Genomic DNA, 24,501 nt, shown 5'->3' with positions numbered 1-24,501 from the left:
CCCTAGCCCCGCCCCTGCCCCTCCCACTTCCCGCCCCCCCAGAACCCCCAACCCTCCCCCCGTTCCTTGTCCCCTGACTGCCCCCTCCTGGGACCCCTGCCCCTAACTGCCCCCCAGGACTCCACTCCCTATCTAAGCCTCCCTGCCTCTTGTCCCCTGACTGCCCCAACCCTTATCCACACCCCCACCCCCAGACAGACCCCTGGGACTCCCACGCCCCATCCAACCAGTCCCCACCCCCTGACAGCCCCCCCCAGAACTCCCAACCCATCTAAACCCCTCTGCTCCCTGTCCCCTGACTGCTCCGATCCCTCTCCGCACTCCTGCCCCCTGACAGCCCCCCCCAGAACTCCCAACCCATCTAAACCCCTCTGCTCCCTGTCCCCTGACTGCTCCGATCCCTCTCCCCACTCCTGCCCCCTGACAGCTCCCCCCCAGAACTCTCAGCCCCCCACCCTGCTCCTTGTCCCCTGACTGCCCCCTCCTGGGACCCCTGCTCCTAACTGCCCTCCAGAACCCCACCCCCTACCTAAGACTCCCTGTTCCTTGTCCCCTAACTGCCCCCTCCTAAGACCCCCCCCAACTGCCCCCCAGGACCCTACCCCCTACCTGTACCCTGACTGCCCAAAACTTTCTCCACTCCCCCCAAAAAGCCCCCCCCCGTTTCTTGACTGCCACCTCCAGAGCCTTCCTGCCCCCTGGCCCCCTTACCCTGCTGCTCAGAACAGGGTGTTGGGCTCTGTGCGAGCCAGACACGTGGCTGAGCTCCCCAGCACAACAAAACCCGGTCCCTGGCCCTGCACAACAAAACCCGGTCCCTGGCCTGGACCGGGCTGCAGGGGAGAGCTGCCCTTGTATCAGCACAAAGTGCTCTCACTCCCGTTTTGCTAAGCTGCATGGCAGAAACCGCTCCCAGTTGCAAAAGGGGAGGGCTGCACTTTGTGCTGATACACTTGCTCAGAATGCAGGGCGGATCCGGCTCCTCTACAGCTGCTCCGGAGTCCAGCCCGGGACTTTCCTGCAGCCCTCCCAGCCGCTCGCTCTGCTCTGCCGGGGGAGGGGGGAAATCCCGGACATTGTGAGTGCTTTACAAATTCCCCCCGGACGCTATTTTTAGTACAAAAAAGAGGACATGTCTGGGTAAATCCGGACGAATGGTAACCCTATAATAATCTTAATCATTTTTACGATTGGAACTCTTCATGCCTAAATTTGTTTTTCTGTTACTTAACATAGTGTAGAAAGAGCCTATCTCCATATTTTTAAGGCTGTTTTGAAGGAAAAATCCTCCACTTCCTGGTGGTTTTTCCCTTCAGGGTATGTTGACAAGAAACAGAACTCTCTGAACCTACCACAGTTTGGAATTAGAAAGAGATTAAGGGCACGTCTTCACTGGCGGTGCTTTAATGCGGCTCGTGTAGTCGTGGCATAGCGCTGGGAAAAAAAACATCTCCATGGGGGTGCAGCTACCAGTGTTGGTGCACTGTCTATACTGGCACATTACAACGCTGAAACTTGCAGCGCTCAGGGGTGGTTGTTTTTTTTTCCCACACCCCTGAGTGAGAAAGTTGCAGTTCTGTAAAGTGCCAGTGTAGACAAGCCCTAAAAAGATGCAGCATTCATTGCCTCAAGATGTTTTTTATAAAGAAAACAGTGTGGGTGGGGGATTGTAATAGTTTCCTCTAGTTTGTTCTCCTCCCCCCCCCCCCCTGTTTACATACAGCATGCTGGATAACTTGAGTGCTTGTTTGGATGGTAAATTAGCTCACTGTCCACATTTAAAAATCACATACTCTAAGAGAACTACTACATGCAAAATCCACACCTGGGTGTAAATGGGTATATCTCCCACTGAAGTCTCTTGCTGAATTCTGCAGTAGTGTTCAATATATTGGGGTGCAAATTGAATAGAAAATGGGTGTAAAGGGTAAAGAAGTGTAAATTGCACTGATTTAGTGTTCAATGCACATACAAAATGAGTGCCGTTAACACACAGGGTGAAATTCTGGTCCCATTGAAGTCACTGGCAAAACTCCCTTAAATGTATATGTAGCAGGAAAAGCAACCAATGATTGGGTGTTTAAAGCAAGCTCTTGTACCTTATTTATTTTCCTGTTAGCTGCTTTTCTGCTATAGCCAGGGCTAGATGAGGACAATTTGGGGCCCTCATAGGTGCCGACTCCATGGGTGCTCTGGAGCTGGAGCACCTATGGGGAAAAAAATAGTGGGTGCTCAGCTCCCACCAGCCACAGCTGTTTGGTGGTGCCCCAGATCAGCTGATCAGGGGTGCGGCTTGGGGAGAGGCTTGGGGGAAGGTGAAGATCAGCAAGCAGCAGGCAGGCAGAGGCCTCAGGGATGGAGCAGAGTGGGGCGGGCCTCGGGGGAGGGGGCAAGGCGGGGATGGGAAAAGATGGAGCGAGGGCAGGGCCTTTGGGGGGAGGGGTGAAGTGAGGAAGGAGCCTTGGGGTGGAGCGCCCCCTGGGAAAAGTAAAAGTCCGCACCTATGTTAGCCAAATGGGCTCGTTTCCCCCTGGAGCTGCCCAATTACCCCAAGGAGGCACGGGAGTCTAGAAGACGGCTTCAAGTTCTTTATTGATCAGTCAGCTGAGCGGGTGTCCCCCTCGACTCATGCCAGAGGGAGGAGCACACCTTACAAGCGTAGAGCAAGCCTTTTTATACCCAGTAACAAATGACTTAACGTGCATACATTCTGCTGACCTATGGAATTTTTAAATTCCCTTTTAGGGGTATATAGAATACATCTGTTGGGGCCGTAAATAGGATACATTTGTTGAGCCTCTTTGATTGATTGTCTTGCTATATGTTCATATATGGGAAAGGGAGTTTATGGCCATGGGGAACAGCTGAAATAATAGGCGAGTATTTGGCCTTTGTTCTAACAAGGTTCTCCCCCCTTAAAAGCATTTTGAGAGCCCTATGGCCCCCAATCCTCAACTTTAACCGGTTGATATAGTGCCATCATGCGTTGGCGTACAATTTGATTAGCCATTCGTCGGACTAATGCAACTACACAGGGAGCCACTCTTGAGCCCCCCACTTTTGGGAGCTTCCAGCAGTTAATGCGGAATCAACGGACTGCCTCTTCCTAATCAAGTCGTCATATACCTTAATTCCTAATTTATTTCCCTGGATTTGGGGTAGTAGAAAGAATAAGTGCCTAATGTACCCATCATAACAAATTCCTGACCAATTTGGAGGCAATCTTCGATAAACATATTGCCCACATATCCAGTAATGGCCTTTTAGGGCCCATTGTCCATTCGCAAAGGGGCCATCCCAGGTTTCGGGATAGTCCTTGGGGCCTGGTTCTTCGTAATACAAAGAGTTACCCATCTCCAGGGGTCCCCCTAATACAATAGATGTACCGTCAGGATTACAATAGTCACATTTCCAAGGCCCAGCCCCTTCCTTCCAAGCGCAATTACAACCAAATTTAGGGCTATTGGTAGTAGACCAAAAATGATTAAAATGGGTTACCCGAGTTCCATTAGAATGTTGCATGCCCACTGATACCAGCGTACCACGTGATCCTTACTGTCGGTATTATCTCGCTGGCAACTTAGAAAGAGGGCATCAAAGAACCCATCTTGTCCAACTGCCTTACAGCCCTCGCCGGTATGCTGTTGGTAGGAACAACTTACCCAGCTATGATTAGTGAGTTTTACGTGGGTATGGTTCCACCGTCCTTGATATTTAGAACAGTCATACGTATGGCAACTAGGGTGATCATAGCAGTCAAATCCTAGAGATAGGGTCCAGTCACATCGGCTTTTGCCCACATATACCCCTTCTTGTTTTGTTCGGTTTAGACAAAGGATCCCCATCTCAGAGGAATAGAGTCACCAAGGGCTACTATCCTCATCCCAAACTTCTGTTCCTTTGTGGACTATACTTAAATTACTGATCCACCATTTAGCTTGCACTGGCTGGGCTACCCAAGGCCATTCATTCCAATCCCCTGGACCTCCACAAACCCAGCAGCTACTAAGATTGAAGGAACTCGCTATTATTTCTCCCAGTTGTATAAACCTATTCTCCCAACCATAGCCGTGATAGACACCTATGAACAGAAATATCAATAATGAGTTCATTATTGCTTTTTCCTAAACAGTCCTTTTAGCCCATCGAGTCCTTGATACTCCCAGACGGTGTCTTCGCCCGTGCCACCCCGGGCTTCCAGGGCCGGGGTGGGCAGAGGGCCGGTGTCCTCTTCCGTGGGATTGGTTCCCTGGTCAGGATTCAGAAACCGCTTTACCCGGGTGTGATGTGTCCATTTGTCGCTCCCGAGAATTTTAACTGCGGCCTGGCTGATGAGCGAAACGGTGTGTGGACCGTCCCACCTTGGCGTAAGGGGGTCGCGTTTCCACTTCTTGACAAGGACCTGGTCACCGATCCGGAACGGATGCACGGTCTGGTCCAAGGGGAGAGCCTGGAATGGCACCGCGTCGATGCAGCTGTAACAAAACAGATTGCAACCCGGAAACCTGTTTCCATAGTAAGTCATTTCCCACTTCCCAGGTTACATCCTCCCGGAATCCTGGGATAAGTATTCGGGGAGGGAACCCAAAGACCAGTTCAAATGGTGAAAGCTTAAGACCCTTACGTGGGGCCCTTCGAATGCAGTTAAGGGCGAGTGGTAATGCATCAAGCCACTTTAAACTAGACTCTGTTCATAGTTTAGTGAGGGTATCCTTGAGAGTTCTATTCACTCTTTCCACCTGACCCGAGCTTTGCGGCCTCCAGGGTGTATGCAACTTCCATTGTATACTGAGTGCCTGGGACACCTGTTGCAAGACTTCAATACAGTCATGAGTGGGGCTAGTCTCATGGGAAACCTCAGGATCAGGCAGCAGGGTAGCTGGGTTTATGGAGCTAACTGTCCTAAAGGTTAGGTTAGGGGCTAGCAAGAGCCCTACCTCATATCTGGTATGTCAACTGGGATTTAAATGCTTTTCCCCAGCGCCTGTCCCCAGTATTTGAAGCACCCCGTGGGGGACCACAACCTCAGTGTCCCCCCCCAGGGTCAACTTTTCAGCCTCCTGTACGAGGAGAGCGGTCGCTGCAACGGCCCGTAAACAGGCAGGCCACCCCTTGGCGACAGGGTCCAACACCTTTGAGTAGTATCCAATGGGTCGCCAGGTTGGCCCCGACCTTTGGCATAGAACTCCAGCAGCCACCCCTCCCCTCTCATGAACATATAGAGTGAACGGCCTCCGAGGGTCGGGGAGGGCTAGAGCGGGAGGCTGAACCAAGGCTTCTTTTAGCTCTCGAAATGCTTTTTCCATCTCTTTAGTCCATGTCCAATGAAGCAGACCCTCTTTAGTTAAGGATTCATACAGTGGTTTGGCTCTTCCCCCGTAGTCAGGGATCCAGCGTCGACAAAACCCAGTCAACCCCAGGAAAGCCCTCAACTCTCGGGGGTTTTGAGGTCGAGGGTTATTGAGTATCACCTGGATTCTTTCTTTACCTAGACTACGACTTCCCTGGCACAAATGATACCCAAGAAAAGTGACCTGTCGCCTAACCAATTGTGCTTTTTCCCTTGAGACCTTATACCCCTGTGCCCCAAGGTAATTAAGGAGCTTTACAGTCTGCTCTTTACAAGCTGCCTCTGTTTCAGTACTTAAGAGCAAATCATCGCAATACTGGACTATGTTACATGAGGGGTGTCTAGCCAGGAATGGGGCAAGGTCCCTTCTCAACTGGCTGCCAAAAATCTCAGGTGCACAGGTAAGTCCCTGTGGGACCACGGTCCAAAGGTATTGGGCCTTATAATGAGTATCTGGGTCCTCCCACTCGAAGGCAAACAGTTTTTGAGATTCCAAATCAAGGGGGATAGAAAAGAAGGCATCTTTTAAGTCTATTACAGAGAACCAACTGTGCTCTTTGGGAACTTGGCCCAAAATAGTATGGGGATTTGGGACGACTGGATAGGGAGCCTCTATTAACTTGTTAACCTGTCTCAGGTCCTGGACCAACCGATACTGCCCATTAGGCTTAGGCACTCCCATTATCGGAGTGTTGTACGGGGACGTGCCTTCCCTGATCCACCCACACTGCAGAAACTTTTGAATCAGAGGTTTTAACCCGATTCTAGTGGTCAGCTTAAGAGGGTATTGTCGAATTCGGACCGGGCTGCTTCCTTCCTTAAGGGAAATATGCACTGGTGAAGCATTCCGGGCTCGAGCGACACCTCCCTCCTCTGCCCAAACCTCAAGGTTAACCCCTGACAGCTGGCTTTCTTCATTCCTCCCCAGCATTCCGGGAGGTGATTTCCAGCGCTTATCAGGGTCATCTGGTAATTTGAAGACTGCTGCTTAGGAAGTCTAACTTCCATAGTCCCTTTATCAAACGAGATTTCTGCCTGTAGTTTAGTAAGAATATCTCGTCCAAGCAGTGCGATGGGGCAAGAGGGGCTGCAAACAAATTGGTGGGAAATTTGGTGGTCCCCTACCTTTACTAGGAGAGGCAAAGTTTTTTCCAAAGCTGTAGTTTGTCCCTCTATCCCCTGTACCATGGCACATTCCCGAGCTCTACCTCGGGGAGCCTTACTAAGGGGGAGCAAACTAAGAGTGGCCCCAGTGTCAATAAGGGCTTCAATTGGGCGGCCCTCCACATTAATTTTTACCGTGGGATCCAGACTGGCAGCTTGCGCAGCCAGGAGGGGCCGCTGGGTCCCTCGGCTTCCCTATGGGGAAGATCCCTCCCCTGAACGTCCCGTGTTGTTGTAAAGGATGGGAAGGGACGGGGTTTTGTTTTTACGTTCCTTTCCCATGGCCTGTCGCCGGGGGCATTCATTCTTCCAGTGCCCCTCTTCCCTACAGATAGCGCACTGGTTTTGACCCAGGCGGGGGTCCCGTCCCCTCCCAGGTGGCCCTGGCTTCTCCTTAACCTTGTCCCCCCTTTCTGCATATCCTTCTCTCAGGGCCATGGCCAAAACACGGGCCCCTTTCTTTCGCTCCTCATCATCCCTCCGATCATAAACCTTCATGGCTATTTCTAAAAGTTCCTCTATATTCTTGCCCGAAGCCCCTTCCAATTATATAGCTCACTAGTGGTAAAGGGAACATATACCATAGTGAGATTACCCTCAGGGGCTACAGTTTCCTGCAGTGGACACAAATAATTCTGTTGCAGGGGCCCTTGGAGTACCGGGCCACCCTTGCTCCTGGTGTGGTTAGACACCGGGGAGCTCAGAGAGATCGGAGGGGGCTCCCGTTTGGAAAAATCCTGGTTGCTTGGCTCACCCCTTTCAGCTGAGGCATTATCCTCAGAGATGTGGGGGGGGGGGATTTCAATTGAGGGTACCGGAGCCGGGAGGCCAGGATACAAAGGGGGAGGGGGCATAGGATCAGGGGCAGAGGGAATCACAGCCCGCAGACAAGATTTCTTAACAGGGAAACAGGGTTTCCTAACAGGGGCACGGGCCATTAAGGTTTTAATAGTTTGTGATCTACATTTTTGCAACCATGGGGGATGATTGGCCACAAGGTCCTGCCAAATATCTATATAGGGATATTGGTCCCAATGCCCATCCCAGGTCACAATGCTATGTACTGCTTGTACAACCCCTGGTTTGAGCGTCCCTCCCTCGGGCCATTCCACCCCGAATGTCATCCATTCGAGAGTACAGAATTTTACAAGCTTGTCTTTACATAATACAATTCCATAATTAGCCTGGCGTCTAAACGCCTTCCAGTTTTCCAGCATACACCCCAGGGGCGTACTGGAGAAGGTGCTTTGTCCGGACCCCATTATGTTCTACCCAGGGGTTTGTTCAAGACAAAGATATCAAGGGGTTTTTAGGGATCTAGTTTTAACTCAGATATCCGCTGGGCCACGAGGTTCGGCTGACCCCCCTTGCAATCAAGATATCCTGGTCACCGGGTTTCCCCTCGCAGGAGTCTTGGGGCGGCTGAAGTCAGCTTAAGCCTCAGACCTGTCAGCAGCACTCATTCATCTTTCACACAGATCCTTTAATCAGTTACAATCTCTGTTTCCAACACACCATTAAGAGGAGAAACAAGATTACCCTTCCTATAAACAAGAGTGATCCCTGAGGTTGCTCCAAGTCCCAATAATTGTTAAAAACGGCCCATGGACTTGTGGAGTTAGTTACGTTACTCATTGGCTGTTATTTGCTTACCCTTTAACCAAAAACACAACAACAAGACATTTACAAAGCTACAATAATGTTAACATACCTTCCCGTATACAGGCTGCCTAGGGGATTTCCACTGTCCAACCCACACCTCGGGGGCGTTATTCCTCAAACCCAGGAGGTAAACGCACTTACCGCCCGAAGTGGCCGCGTCCGGCAGTCAGACTTCCCCTCCTTCTGAAGCCGTCTTGCTTCCGTGTCCTTCAGAGTTCTCTTTAGAGAGGACACAGCCGCCCCGGCCGATTGTGACGATCCGAGGCCCGAGCAAAGCAACAGCTCGAGGTGGCCACTCCTCGGAATCGCCCTCGGCCGTCGGTCAGTGCCCTCTACAGGGAGAGAAGTCCCGGCGGAGTCGCCATTTGTTAGCCAAATGGGCTCGTTTCCCCCTGGAGCTGCCCAATTACCCCAAGGAGGCACGGGAGTCTAGAAGACGGCTTCAAGTTCTTTATTGATCAGTCAGCTGAGCGGGTGTCCCCCTCGACTCATGCCAGAGGGAGGAGCACACCTTACAAGCGTAGAGCAAGCCTTTTTATACCCAGTAACAAATGACTTAACGTGCATACATTCTGCTGACCTATGGAATTTTTAAATTCCCTTTTAGGGGTATATAGAATACATCTGTTGGGGCCGTAAATAGGATACATTTGTTGAGCCTCTTTGATTGATTGTCTTGCTATATGTTCATATATGGGAAAGGGAGTTTATGGCCATGGGGAACAGCTGAAATAATAGGCGAGTATTTGGCCTTTGTTCTAACACCTATGCTAGGCATAGCATGACATAGGCCTCCCATGACTGCCTCAGAATCACCTCTCAGCCCTCAAGCCCTACCCTCAGACTTGGCGTGATAGTAGCAGGGCCTCCCTTTCCTGTCTTCATGCAGGTTTAACTCAACTTTTAGCATGCCCAGCTTGGAGTATAGTTTAAAGCCTGGATTTCACTGTAATGTGAGCCCTACCCTTACCTGCTTACTTTGCATTGTGGCTGCAGCTGAAGCCTGGATTGCAGAGCTCAGGTTTCCATAGTCCTCCAAAGCCACCCCACAGTTCCCTGGGCCTGTATTTTCCAGCCCTTCTACTTACTCACTTCCTATTCACCTCCTATGCACTGGAAACTATTGTGATGGTTCTTGTTGTACCCAGGGCTGTGAATCACCTTGTTACCCCCTATCTCTAGTGACAGGAAGTCTTGCCTGTGGTAGCTGGGTGTCAGCTCCCTAACATCACCGGCCTGTTATCCACTCATGCACTCTCCTCCAGGCTATGCCAGCCCTGTCTTTGCTTTTCAAGTTAACAAAAAGTGCACCCCAGTCCCCTTAAATTGTTCCCCTGTGATATCCAGTCCCTGACACTGGCTACTCACACAAATCCCAGATCCTCTGCTCCCAAAGGAGCAGCGTACCCCAGTTTGCCAGTTTTACTTTAAATCACTATTCCTGTGTAATCCACAGCACTTGTGAGCACTTTCAATAAAACAAAAAGTTTATTTAAGAAAGAATAAAGATTCCACTAGAAACAAGAGAGAGTAATGGAAATTATTACAATACAAAACAAAATGATGAAATGTTAACTGGGATCTATACTTATTGGTAGTTACCTTTCCTGTCTAATAAAGTAGGTTCCCCCATCAGAGTTCAGTCTGCTATAGAGCTGGCTTCCTTCCCAGTAACCAGGATCCAATCTTTCATGAAACACCCCCAATCTAGAAGATGTTGCCTCAGTGAATGGATGCGGAGTGTCTTTCTCCACCCTGTGATATATTGAATCAGTCTTTTGAATTTATTTGGGGACAGGGCGATCCCCTGTCTGTTATAATGTTACTTTTTACCTCCAAGTTGTTTTGATTAGTTGCAGTTGTCTTTGATGGTTTCCTATTGCCTGTTCTGGGATGGGGCCAGGATAATACAATTGAACCTTGTATTACATCTCTGGTTAACCAGGAAGGGATGACAACGTCTTCCTGCTTGAATGGACCATCACCGAGACACGGATTCCCTGGTGATTAACTTTTATTCCAAGACCATAAGGCATAGTTTTCAATATAATTGTTATTCCTTATATATTACCCTTACATGCATCTCACAATAATTATGAGTATTGATAAATTACAAGCTTTCAGTAGAGACATCATATGCTACCTTTCATGGATAAATATCATTAAAGTGGTAGTGAGTAATAAGGTGTAGTGAGTTTTTGTCAGGCCTAAGACAGGAGTTACTTGTGAGGAACAGTGAACCCTTTGCCAGTTGGCACCAACAGGCCTGTGTCACAGCTACCCCACTACTGCTTTATATAAACTTGGTTGGTGTTTAACTCATCATTTCACACGGCCTGGACCCTTTTTCACTGCTCAGTGCAGCTCAGCTGCACAGTGAGAGAAGATGCCATCCTAGCATGCTGCTAGCTGCCAGAGGATTACACCAGGGGTTTGGATGCCTTCCGGTATGAGTAAAGCAAAAAACATGATTTTGGAAGATGCATCTGAAATCAGCATCTCTACAAGATGCTTGAGAATTTTTCATACCTGAGATATTCAAGACAGTTGGTGAGATTCCTGTAGCTTACTAGCTCTCTCCCATCTATTGATAGGCTGATTAGCCACCAGGTCACTGGAGGGAACAACTTTTTCATCAGAGGTCTCCAAACAATTAACATCCTCCAAAGCTTCCCAGGCCTGATGTAATGTTAAAACCAATGCTGGTAACAGGCCCCTGGTCTGATTACCTTAGCCCCCCAAACATGCCCTCAATTTTTTAAATTAATTAAATCTGAAATTCATACCATTATATTTATTTCTCTTGCTCATTTTGACCCAGCTCCAGAGATGACAGGCACACTTTCTGGTTGCTTGTACTGAGTCTGCAAACCATGTATGTCTTGAATTGAATCCTGGTGAAAGTTCTCACCTTTAGCCTCACAGATGTTGTGCAGGGTACAGCACACCACAATAATACAGATGGCACTGGGCACACTGGCATCCAAACAGGTTTGTAGGCCATGCCATCTTGCCTTCAGCCAAATGTGCACACTGTCACCATCCTGCAAGTGCTCAGTGCGTGGTTAAACCTTCTGCCAGGTTCTCGGATATCAGAGTAGGGCTTCGTGAACCAGGGCAGTAGCTGTGTTTCCTAAAATAACAGCGGGCACAAGCACCCTGTTGATAAGCGTGTTATTTGGAGAGAATAAGATCCCTTTCTGTCCAAACAAGTAAATGCCAGGTCTCCTCAGCACCATGATATCATGCACCCTGCTGGTGCATCCAACGCTGGTGATTGTAAACTTTGCCTTTATGGTCATCCAAGGCTGCATAATGCTTGAGTGGTATCCTTTGCCATTGACCTATTCATGTGCTCCTCGTGGTGGGCAAACAATAGGCACGTAGCCGCCATCAGTGGTCACAGTGCAGTTTGGTAACCCCATTCTCTCAAATCCTGCTTTTATTTCAGGCACATAGTAGGTATGTTCAACGCCTGGGGATAGATCAAAGCAGTCATTGCCTCACAAACCTCCACTACTACTACAGTACTGACAGTTAACTTGCTACCATCAAACTGATTAGCTACAGACCTGTAGCAATCGGGTGTAGCCAGTTTCCAGATGGCAATAGCAAATAGCTTCTGGACTGGTATGGCCTCCCTCATTTGTGGGTCCTTATGCTGAAGGGTTGGGGCTAGCTCCTCATACAGCACTGGTGGCCTTCCTCATGTGGAAGTTCTGAAGCCACTGCTGGTCATCCCAGTTCTGTAAGATGAGTCCCACCATGCTGTGCTAGTTGTCCTGCACCAGAAGCACCAGTTTTCATGTAGGGAACCTGCAGTAATTGTAGCATGCATCCCCTGTCTTCCCCACTGCCATGTCAGCATCCAGCCTGCATGATCTCCTCCTTACCAAGACCCACTGCTGCCTTCTGAGGGTCACAAACTACAGCTGAAATTCCCTCCACAGTGTCCCGTACACTGTCTCTGCATCCTGATGCAATAACAATGCAAACAAAAGCAGGAATAGTTCCAGCACCTGTGCTGGGTTTATGTCTTGGTACTGGCTGGAAACTACAGAAGGGAGGAGCGTGCAGAGCTAGAAGTGCCTCAGTTAAATGTGTCGGTGGGCTAAGAACACTTCCATCCAGGTATTTGGGCAGAACAGACAAGTTCCCACTATACACTCCAAAACAATTCCCATTAGCTCAAGTTAGCGAGGTGCTAACAATCCTGGGACAGACCTCAGAAATCCTAGCGCCTAGTGCGGCACCATGTGGATGCACCTGTATGGGTATGAGTCAAGAACAGGCAGCTCTGCAATGTGGATGCTTACAGGTGGGCTTGGCATACGTGAGTGCCCAGACTCAGGTAAACTATTCAGTGAAGATATACCTCCCCAGAGAAGAATGGGCATTAGCATGGGGGCTCCTTTCTGCTGCATAGGAGTAGCAGCAGGTCCCTCACTTCCCTCCAGAGCAGCAAGTGTGGCATCAGGGATCCCCTCTTTCACTCCTGAGGCATGTCTATACAGCAACTGAGAGGTGCAAGTCCCAGTGCAGGTAGACAGACATGCTAGCTCCACTCTAGTTCAGGGCCGGCTTTAGGCCGATTCCACTGATTCCCCTGAATCGGGCCCCGCGCCTAAGAAAGCCCCGCGCCCTAAAGAAGAGCGCCTTTTTAATTTTTTTTACTCACCTGGCGGCGGTCTGGGTCTTCGGCGGCACTTCGGTGGCGGGGGGTCCTTCACTCGCTCTGGGTCTTTGGCGGCATTTCGGCAGCGGGGGGTCCGCGGAAGACCCAGAGCGAGTGAAGGACCCCCCTGCTGCCGAAGTGCCGCCGAAGACCCGGCCCACCGTCGGGTATTCGAATCGGGCCCCGCAGTGCCTAAAGCCGGCCCTGCTCTAGTTGGTATCTAAATATAGGAGTGTGGCCACAGGGGGCATGGGTGATGACCCAGGTATTTGTGGCAAGCTGGAGTGTAAACCTACCCTGTGCTAGCCAGCCATGCACTAAGGGTATGTCTACACTAGAAACACTACAGTGGCACAGCTGCAGGCTGTAGCGTAGACACTGACTACAGTGACAGAAGGGATTAGTAAATCAAGGAGGCGGTTGCTAGATCAACAGAAGAATTTCTCTGTCAACCTAGCGGTGTCTACAGCGGTCCCTAGATCAGCTTGCTTACTTCGCACAGGTTGTGAAATTTTTCACAGTGTGTCTGGGTGGACACTGCTGCTGTGCACTAAATGTGCCCTCATGCTCTTTAAGCTACTCTCATTTTAAAGCAAAGTGCACTATGGAACTTTCAGTGTGCGGCAGCAGGGTCCACGTGGATGCTTTGTGCGCAGCAAGCTGGTACGGGGTAGGTTTATGACCCAGCTTGCTGCAAACTAAGCATTTGTTTAGACAAGCCCTTTGTATTTATCCCAGCTGCTGGGGTAGTTGGATGAGTAGGGCCTGCTGCACATCTCTCCTGCGGCAGAGTCTTCTGCTGAGGTGGTTTTGGTGGGACTCCCAAACCAGTGGATTTTGGAGTTCACACCCCATGTGGATGGAAGGGGTAGCTCAACCCTCTGAAAGTTATGATTTCATGCTGTCTACAGGCACAGGGAGACATCACTGTATTGATTATGCTGAGTTAACATTTTCAAGCTTTTTTCCACTACCATGAGGCTAGACACTTTTTTTTTTTTTTTTAATGAAAACCGAGAGTCTGATGTAATTACATAACTGTAGGAGCTGGGGGCTTAGGCATGAGCCTGTAGTCTCTGTGTCTTATTCTAGCCTTGCTCCCACCCTTTTCTGTGTCCTCAGTGTGTAAAATAAACCCTTTTCCACATGTGCTGGATGTCAGACTAGTGCAAATTACAGTACTGTGCCATTTTCTAGCTAATTTACACCACCATTTACACTACTGCAGAATTTGATCATGTGTGTCTTGGTTTGCCTCCTGTATCTTCTTATCAGAACTCTACCTACTGATTTGTTAAGCAAATGTTTGCCATATGATCTTATCAGAATCAATAAATTCAAGTGTTTGGTCTGACCCTGGGATGGGCAAACTCTTTGGCCTGAGGGCCACATCAGGAAATTGTATGGCGGGCCATGAATGTTCATGAAATTTGGGGTAGGGGTGTGAGAGGGGGTGAGGGCTCTGGCTAGGGATGCAGGCTCTTGGGTGAGGCCAGAAATGATATCACTTCCCTGAATGACTGCGCAAGAATAGTTAAACTATGGCCCTTAAAGTGCAAATATAAAGAATGTTTTAAAAAATCATTTAGAAACTTTCATATTAATAGTATTTTTGTACTTCCATGTATTACCTTTCCTCCAATGATCAGAAAAGTCATTACAAACATTGAGTTGCAATATCCTTGTGTGTTAGGTCTCAGTTTATAGATAAGAGAAAAAACTGAGGCATAGAGAAGTGAAATGATTTGTCCAAGGTTGTGACATAGATCTCTTGCTTGTTCCTCCCATCCTTCAGCTACTAAGGCATGCTTCCTTTAACAATGTTCATCAGCTTATGCCTAAATAGAAGCATATCATCTAGCAAATGTTTACAGGATTAGACTGTGTGGTGGGTAGAGAATAGGATTTAGAGTTAAAGGAACTTGGGTTCTATTCCTGATTGCAAATGACTTGCCATGTGACTTTGGACAAAGTTGCTTAACCCATTTGTACTTCAGTTTCTTCATCTGTGGAATGGGGATAATTACCCACCAATGAAAGGCACTATTTTATGTAAATGCAATCTGCTTTAGTTTTAAATTTTCTCCTTTGTCCTGTTTTTTTTTGTTTTCTTATACTTTACTGTAGTTTGAAGAGTCTTTATTTGGAAAGAGAATAAAATCACTTCTGCTTTATCTAAACAGCGTTGCTTTGGTACCAGAGAGTATGTCACGGGTTTCAGCTTACTAGACAATTTGTCTGTTCTTAGGGCTATATACAACCCTTGTGGAATGGGAACAATGAATTTCACTTATTACTGGTAATTATTATTTTGATTACATATTTATATTACAGCAGTGCCCAGTCAGGATCAGGGTCCCATTGTCCTAGGCACAATACAAACACATGTAGAGAAACTGAGGAACTCCTGGTCTAAGCATAGTTTGTGTAGCTTTTCTGTCTTCCTCCCTGTGACGAGGTGTGGGACCCCCAAGCCCTGACAGGACGCTGGCCCTGTCATCGCTGGCCGCCCGGCGCCCGGAGCCACCCCTCCTCCTCCCCAGCCCACCACTGCTCCCACTCAGGTGCTGGGGGCACCTCCCCCAGTGTGCCCAAACGAGTGGGAGAGCCCCACTCCGCTGCATGTAGTCTGGCGGGGCCTATGGAGGAGGGTGCGGTGGGATTACTGCCGGGTGTGGGAAAGGGCTCGCCCCAGGGCGAATCTTCCCTCCCCCATGCTGTTGCACCACTAGCTCCCCGAGCTCCAGTGCCACCGCCCTTGCCCGACCCCTGTCCACCAGCCCAGAGATGATGCCATGGAGGGCTGGGTCCAAGTACAGGGGAAGTGGGGCAAGCGGAAGGCTCGAGCTTCACTCCTCCCATCTGATGTGGAGGCCCCCGGAAAGACCAGGAAGTGGGCCACCGACATCGAGCTTTCTGCCTTGCCCCCAGGTGAATCCCAGCCGCCGGAGGTGGCTGGGGATGACATGGTAGCAATGGAGGGTAGCACTGCCCCTCCTCCAGAGTCCCTCCCTGGGGTGACCCCTGATGGAGCCCCTCCCGCCCTCTTGCCACCTGAACTCCCTGCATGCTCCGAGGCGAGAGTCGCTTCGGGCACTGGTGAGGAGGTCCCCGGGGTGGTGGGTGGTGATTTCCCCTCCATCTTTGAGGAGATCGAGGCCCTGGGTCTGACCCCAGGCACCCAAGGGGAGGACAACCCTCTGCCAGCGGGCCTCAATCTGGGTGACCTTACCCTGGCCCCCCCTTCCCCATGCTCTCTCCGCCAAACCGCTGCCTCTGCTCCCGCCACCGAGGAACCGCTGGACTCTTCCACCAGCCCGGCCGCAGATGGCACCCTGCTAAAGGCCGCCGAGCCTATTGAGGCAACGGCCAGTGCCACGCGGCTGGGACCTGAGTCATCAGGGGCATCCCTTGTTGATGCAGGGCAGCCGACCTCCTTCCCAGGTGGGGGCCCCACTGCTGCTTCCCCACCTATCGATGCCGTGGCCACAACACTCGCCTTGGAGCGTGAGCCCGGTATCGTCGAGGGCCCCTTTCCCACTCCATGGACCCCTGAGCCTGACCGAGAGGTGCCACTCCCCGGTAGCTCGGCTGGCAGGGCCCTCGGTTCCAACTCTGCCCCTCTCTCCAACCCTGCTCCAGACCCCTGCCCCTGATGCCGACCCCAGCCCCCTCCCCTCCACCTCCTGTGCTGCTATTGCCTCCCCTGGGGCTGTCTCCTTCCCCTTCCTGGAGGATGACCCCCAGGGAGTGGCCTTCGTGTTCCTCTGTCCCAACCCCCTAGGGGCTGCTATTTTCCCTCTGCTGCCCCCCACTGAGCCAGGGTCTCAGGCGGGCACATACGGCCCGAGGTGCTGGGGGTCGCCAAGGCTGTGCTGGGTCGCCTGCTGCACCTCCGGGTCCGTATGGAGGGGCTAGTGGTCAACCTCATCAATGTTTACATTCCGACATCGGGCCCGGAGTGGCTGTGCTTTTATCAGCAGGCGTCTGCCTTCCTCGGCTCTTTGGATCCTTGCGAGTGCCTGGTCCTGGGTGGGGACTTTTAACAGCATCCGCGAAGAGCGGGACCTCTCGGGGACCGAGCAGCACTCAGCCACCGCAGACGTCCTCCAGGAGATTGTCAACCATCACTCCCTGGTGAACGTCTGGCGTGACCACCACCCGGACGATGTCTCGACGTTCACCTTTGTCTGGGTGTAGGCCCATCGGTCACGCCACTCCCGGTTGAACCGCATTTACTTCTCACGCTTTCATGGGCCCACTCCTCCAGCATCCGGCCGGCCCCGTTCTTGGATCACCACCTAGCGACCGTGACGGCTTCTCTCTGCGCGGAGAGGCCGGGGCCAGCCTGTTGGCATTTTAATAACAGCTTGTTGGAGGATGTAGTTGCAGAAATTCAGTTTTAATGTAGAATAATTGCAGTTTCGTTTTTCACATTCTAATATCTTTAAAATGGCTGTCTGGAATGTTGCAAACAAAACAGAATCCCCCTCACCTCCCCGATACCCTACCTCTGAAAAGGGTAAACAGTGAGGTGGCAAAGTTTCTAGATGATACTAAACTGCTCAAGATAGTAAAGATCAAAGCAGACTGAAGAACTTCAAAAAGATTTCACAAAACAGAGTGATTAGGCAACAAAATGGCAAATGAAATTTAATGTGGATAAATGTAAAGTAATGCACATTGGAAAAAATAACCCCAACTATACATACACTATGCTGGGGGCTAATTTAGCTACAGCTAATCAGGAAAGAGATCTTGGAGTCATCGTGGATAGTTCTCTGAAGACGTCCATGCGGTGTGTAGCGGCAGTCAAAAAAGCAAACAGGATGTTAGGAATCATTAAAAAGGGATAGAGAATAAGACAGAGAATATCTTATTGCCCTTATATAAATCTGTGGTACGCCCACATCCTGAATACTGCGTACAGATGTGGTCTTCTCATCTCAAAGAAGATATACAGGCATTAGAAAAAGTTCAGAAAAGGGCAACTAAAATGATTAGGGGTTTGGAACGGGTCCCATATGAGGAGAGATTAAAGAGGCTAGAATTTTTCAGCTTGGAAAAGAGGAGACTAAAGGGGGATATGATAGAGGTATATAAAATCATAAGTGGTGTGGAGAAAGTGAATAAGGAAAAGTTATTTACTTGTTCCCATAATATAAGAACTAGAGGCCACCAAATGAAATTAATGGGCAGCAGGTTTAAAACAAATAAAAGGAAGTTCTTCTTCCCACAGCGCAGTCAACCTGTGGAACTCCTTGCCTAAGGAGGTTGTGAAGGCTAGGACTATAACAGGGTTTAAAAAAGAACTAGATAAATTCATGGAGGTTAAGTCAGGATGGGTAAGGAATGGTGTCCCTAGCCTCTGTTTGTCAGAGGGTGGAGATGGATGGCAGGAGAGAGACCACTTGATCATTATCTGTTAGGTTCACTCCCTCGGGGCACCTGGCATTGGCCACTGTCGGTAGACAGCATAGTGGGCTGGATGGATCTTTGGTCTGACCCAGTATGGCCGTTTTTATGTGAACAAACATGAGAAAGCAGGCACAGGCTGACTTTTTTAGAAGTGCCTGAAACATGGGGTCTGAAAAAACCTTCTTAACTTCAACTAGTAATCCTACTAGGTGCACAGAAATAGTGATTTCGCTCTAACCCCACAACCTTTTTAATTCTACAATAGTAGTAACTTAAGGATGGCAGAAGTTGGCTGTCCTTGAACACAACTCCCATTGAAGTGAATGGGAGTTTTCCTTGAGTATTAAACAGCTGTGTTTGACCCCTAGCAATTTAAAATGTTTCTCCCTGATGAAGCATCCTAACCCGTGAAACAAAGAAGTCCTGAAATGTAATGTAAATGACCTTTTGGACACAGCTGTCAACTTGGGATTGTACGGTAAAAATAAAACCGTGCAATAACTCTCTCAAAATACAATTGAATCAACTTTTATAAGAACACCTGATCTACAGATACTCTGGCCATAAAACTTTCAATGTATTGATACATGACTGCATTTTTCAGTGGATCTTTCAGCAGTTATATGAAGTGCCTGCTTATAATTTAAAAACAAAAAATATTAAATTTATCAACTTTTTTGCTTCTAAAGTAAGGTTCTCTTTTTCTAGTAACCGTCCAGTTATGTGAGCTGTGGATTGTCACTTTAAAAAAAAAAAAAAAAAGGAAATGAACTAAATTCCAAACAGTGTAAAATACTTATTTCCTTAGTTGTGGTTTTTAAGATTTATGCTGAAACTTTTTCATGAGTCTGGTGCTCTTTGCTACTTTTTCTGACTGTAAAGACACTAGACTACAGAGCTACAAACATTTCTTGCTGCCATGAGGGAGTTTTTATAAACTGGATTGTCTGTCAGTGTTAGAATCAATCATACAAGTTGCTCTTAAGATTTTGTATTTAATATTAGATTTATGGGCTTGCTCTACTACAATTTAGTCTTTTTCATATTTTAACTGAATGTTTTAATCTGTTTCCAGAGAGAATGCAGAAGGGGGAAGAATAATTGTAGAAGTTGATGAAAAAGTGGCAAAAGTCAGAAACATAAAGGTAAGTTTCATTTGTTTCTTCTGCTTCTCAAACTCTGATGGTTCTAGAACAGGGGTGAGCAAACTTTTTGGCCTGAGGGCCACATTGGGGAATAGAAATTGTATGGCGGGCCATGAATGCTCACAAAATTGGGGTTAGGGTGTGGGAGGGGGTGAGGGTTCTGATTGGGGATGCAGGCTCTAGGGTGGAGCTGGGGATGAGAAGTTTGGGGTGTAGAAGGGTGCTCTGGGCTGGGACTGAGGGGTTCAGAGCGGGATCAGGGCTGAGGCAGGGGTGCGGGAAGCGGTGCAGGTTCTGGCTGAGGGTGTGGGCTCTGGGGTGGGGCTGGGGATGAGAGGTTTGGGATGCAGGAGGGTGCTCCGGGCTGGGATCAAGGGGTTTGAAGAGCAGGAGGGGGATCAGGGCTGGGGCCGTGGGGAGAGACTCAGGGGTGCAGGCTCCGAGCAGCGCTTACCTCAAGCAGCTCCCAGTATCAGTGGCATGTCCCTTCCCTGGCCCTTACACATGGAGTGGCCCCGACCCCTGGAATGGGGCCATGCCATGGCTTCCGGGAGCCACATGGTGCAGCCCCCGAGCCGGCACCGTGGCTGGAGCGCCAGAGTGGGGCCATGCCGCATGGTGCAGCCCCTGATCTGGTGCCCCGGCTGGAGTGCTGGAGCGGGGCCAAGCTGCGTGGTACGGCCCCCCACTGGTGTCCCGGCTGGAGCTCACAGGCAGGCTTAAAATGGCCGATCCGGCCCGCGGACCGTAGTTTGCCCACCCCTGTTCTAGAATAATGATGAAATTTTGTGGGAATGTATAGCTGTATTTTTATTTGGCCATTGGATCATCCAGAAAGCAAGCTTAAAAATAAAACAGGAAGGAAATATTAAGAAACTGCGTTGTCTTAGAATTGCCATGAACATCTGTGTTTTTTGTAAGATAAACAAAGAACATCTAGCTGTGCTTCTCTTACTTTCTGTTTTCTGTATCTATCAAAGCCTCAGTACTGTGGCTGCATGCCATCGTTCAAGGCTGTCAGTAAATTGTTAGTAACAGTAAGATAATCACAAAATCCCAAACATCTGGATAAGTTTCTCTCTTTCCTTTTCTCCTTTCTCCCACCATTTGCAGTCAGATGCAATTGCAACTAATGTGTGAAATTGAGCAAAATGTATTCAGCCACAGTTAAGGCTTTGATGGGTGACTGCGAACACTGAGAATTGACTTACTGCACCCTCCTTCCTTTCCCTTTGGGATTCTTGGAGGCTACCTGCATGGGACATGAGAACCAGAGCTGTGTTTAAGACACTGAGGCTCTTTAATGCTGCTATGCTACTCAGTAAATTAGTAAAATGGGACCAAAGTCTGTGTTTCCATGCTCTTTCCGCTTCAAAAGGCAAATGAATGAAATGTAGAATAGTCTAGATAACTGTGGGAATTCTAAAGGACTCATGTTTTCTTTATTTCTTGATTGCTTTTTTGTTTATATCTGCATGTCAGCCTAATTATTTTAGATGACTTGTTCAAGAGAATTAGTATTTTAAATTTCTTAGGAGGAAGCTTGGCACAGATAAGATTAATAGACTTGTGCCTTTTCCCTCTTGTTCTGGTTGGTAATCTGGGCTCTGTCCTGTTAGGATAGCAGTTGATAGTGCTCAGCAATGCCAGAGATGCTTTTTTCTTCTCTCTCGCAGGTGTGAAGGGGGATGGTACTGCTCACCTGCTGTATAATTCCTTCCTTTTTCATGTATAATATTATGGCCCCAATCCTGTAAATTGTTCCGTATGGGCCAACCTTGAGTCAGTTTGGCTCTGTGCAGGTACAGGGCTCTCCTCATATGGAACAGTTTGCATGATTAGGGCCTAGGGACCTATGAAAGTATTTCCTTTTTCAGCACTTTAAAGCTTTGCACCTAAAACTGACATAGGAGAAGACAGTAGGACTGTAATTCTAATTTAAATATTTGAATAACCATTGCTCCTCTACCCTCTAAAATAAATAAGGTCAGATTAAGATTCCCTGGTCTATTTACCTAGGGACACAGGGACCTAGAACTGAAGCAAATTGAGCCAATGTCAGTAGTCCAACATTTGTTTCAACAATAGAGCTTCTGGTACCTTATAAAGATTTGGTTCCCTTCGTCATGCCCATAAGTGAGAAATTATACTGGTAATTTCATAAGGTAATTAAAGTAGATGTATGGACAGAGCAAATCTGAGGTCACAATAAGATGACAGAAATGTTGAGGAGTTTGCAGAAACCAGGTGGCTCTTGGTAGTTTTTTTGCATTTTAATTGTTTTTCTAATGGTTATATGCATCAAAGATATTCCAAAGTCTCCTTACAGTTCCATCTTCAAGAAGGACCTGAAGTGTGTGTCACAAGTTTAGAGTCTTAGCGAAAGGATTCCTCTGGAATAAGCCTAGAGCATAGATAGATCGTAAAATGGATGAAAAGTTTAGCAGGTTATAATGCTCAGCTAGGCTACAGCATAGTTAACAATCAGTATATTTAATATTAGGTCATTTTAGAGAGGTTTTCTGTATATATGTTGAGTGTATTTCTGTGTGTCAGAGAAAAGGCAGAAATGGCCTTAAAGCTTAACATGTGCACTCATAGTAATCCATGTAAACAACTTCTCTGGTACAGAATTATCTGGTGATATGAGAAGAATATATTTTGAAGGCAGAAAATATGCTACAGATCAGACAGTAAATATCACAGCAGTCAGATTAAGCTACTAGGCCAGGATTTCTAGAAGTGACTAGAGAGTTTGTGTGCCCAATTTGAAACAACCGAAAGAGGACAGATGTGCAGCATGCAGGTGCTCAGCCCTTTCTCAAGCATGCAAGAAAAATCGGAGTTTCCTCACCACGTGCCTCACTTGTGTGGTGGGTTGTTTCGATGGTCCCTTTTCTCCCCAGCCATCATGTCTTTTGCCTTCTTGGGGGAGTCTCTGACATCAGGATAGTGTTGTGGGGATTAATCTAGTCTAGATTCACTGCTTGGATTTATCAGGCCCATCTGGGAGTCCCTCTCTGAAATGATAGTAACTAGGAAGAAGCCATCTGTAGGCTTCTGATGTGCAACTGAACCTAGTTAGACTGACCTTTTGAGAGAGAGCCATGAAATAAGTACTTTGCTTAGGAACAGAGGGATAGAGGGTCTTTCTTAGCAGAAGTCTGGTAGGGAGTTCTGGAGTCATAAGAGCTGACCTGTTTATATTTTGTTTGGTATTTCAAGACTGTTAAGTTTTATGAAGGGAGAGGCGTTGCCTTGTCTACATACCAAAGTTTCACTGCTTGTAAATATACCAGTATGTTAAAGTGGTACAACCCCCAATATGGAAACAGTTATCAGTATAAGAGTGCTTTATGCCAGCAAGCTATTCCTGTACAGGAAGAGAATAAGCTATAGGTATATAAGACATATACAGCAGCATAACCATTTCCACACTAGGGTTGTACCAGTATAATAATTTAGTTTTGAAAAAAAACAAACAAACCAATGTACCCCTAATGAAAATAGTTATATCAGTGCACAAACTGTGTAGCTGAAACCTTTACATTAATAGAGATTTCTTTTGTAGCCTGTCACTTTGATTATAAAATTGAATTCGCAGAGATAAAGTACCGTATTCATTTTATCTTGTTGCAATAGGCAGTCAGGGCTCCTAGTTAGCCACAATCAGCTACTGCAGAAAACAATGGAGAGTTCTCTTTTGGGTTACATCACTTATAAGGCTTCTGAATAAACCTCATTTATTGAAGAATCCTTTTGAATTAACTGATCAATAGACTAGCTTACATTTTAACACTAGCCAAAGGAAACATCAGTTGGAGTTAATTCAACATGACTAATTTAAAATCATGTGAGTTTCTCCATACATGAGGTCCTTTTTCGTTTAAGGACAAATGTACAGGTCCGTCCCCCCACTCAGAGCAGCAAAACTGCTGTTAGCAAAGAGGCTCTTTTAGATGGCTTGTTTAACAATTTCCCCAGTAATCTCCATAAATTATGATAATACTTAGCATTTACAGTGCTTTTCATTCATAGATCTTAAAGGTAGCTAAGTGTTATCATCACCATTTTTCAGCAATAGTGGCTAAGTGGTTTGTTAATGTGATATTTAGTGTTCTAATTAATAGTGAATTTAACTATTTTCTTTTCTACTTATGTTGTTGCCAGATGTCAAGATTGCTAATTCTGTTGCTGCTAATGTCAGTGTTACATATGGATCCAGCTATTTCTGGCTCATGTGTGACTCAAGGTTTTCTCCTTTGATTTGGGAAGAGGAAGTGTTGTTTGGGTTTTTGGAAAGTGCCTTGCCCACTTGCTGGGTGCAAACAGATACAGCATCTTGTTTGGAATCAAATGACGACTTGTGTAGCAAGATCTGTTTGATTTCCTTAACTTCTTGAGTCACCTTTTATGAAAATGATTATTTTTACAAAGCCATAGGCATACATGGCACTTCGCAGCTCAAATAAAAATACAAGCTCTTGCCCTTAAACATTTACAGTCATAAATATTAGACCTGATTCTGCAGTCCTTATTCACAGGAGTAGTGTCATTGACTCTTTAATGAAACTTTACTAAATCCTTTAAACAGCTTTTTTTAATATCAAGAGACTGATCCCGCCTCCAAACTCTCCCCGGGGGGAGGGAAGTGTATTTAAAAACAGATTAAAAAATTCCAGTAGGGTGTTATCCCATTCTTTGCACAGATTAATTTAATGTATGGCATCAGATTTAGAATCAGTGATGAAAGCTGAAACCATGAACAAAGTTAAAATATGTATGTATATATTTTTAGAAATTATGTACATTCTACAGTAGCACTGGGAAATTTTTGTTCTGATTACTTGATGGCTGTTTAAACTAGAGCTGTATAGACCAATATTGGGTATGTCTTCACTGCAGAGTTAGCCTTCCCCAACTCCCTTCCTGTCTACACACAAACTTCTCACCTGTATTTAGTGGTGCTTTCAACCTGGATTAATTGGCATGTCTGTGGGTATGGATTAAAACTTTATAGTGAGGACTCTAAGCTAAACCACTCGGGAGTTGATAGTTCTCCACTGCCTTCCCAAAATTCCCCATGT

The 24,501-nt window shown here is 47.6% G+C and overlaps 1 protein-coding gene across 1 annotated transcript in view; it reads left to right on the top strand.

Moving 5' to 3' along the window:
* Window positions 1–24,501, top strand: part of LOC128836249 (stAR-related lipid transfer protein 9-like) — a 164,268-nt gene that overhangs the window by 16,454 nt on the left and 123,313 nt on the right. Inside the window, exon 2 of the mRNA XM_054026341.1 lies at window positions 19,345–19,414. Coding sequence (XP_053882316.1) covers window positions 19,345–19,414 — 70 coding nt within the window. The remainder of the gene's footprint in view (window positions 1–19,344; window positions 19,415–24,501) is intronic.

This window comes from Malaclemys terrapin, chromosome 4 (assembly GCF_027887155.1).
Source record: "Malaclemys terrapin pileata isolate rMalTer1 chromosome 4, rMalTer1.hap1, whole genome shotgun sequence".
Lineage (NCBI taxonomy): Eukaryota > Metazoa > Chordata > Testudines > Emydidae > Malaclemys > Malaclemys terrapin.
Note: the sequence above shows the minus strand (reverse complement) of the source record. Positions and strands in the feature narration are given on the sequence as shown.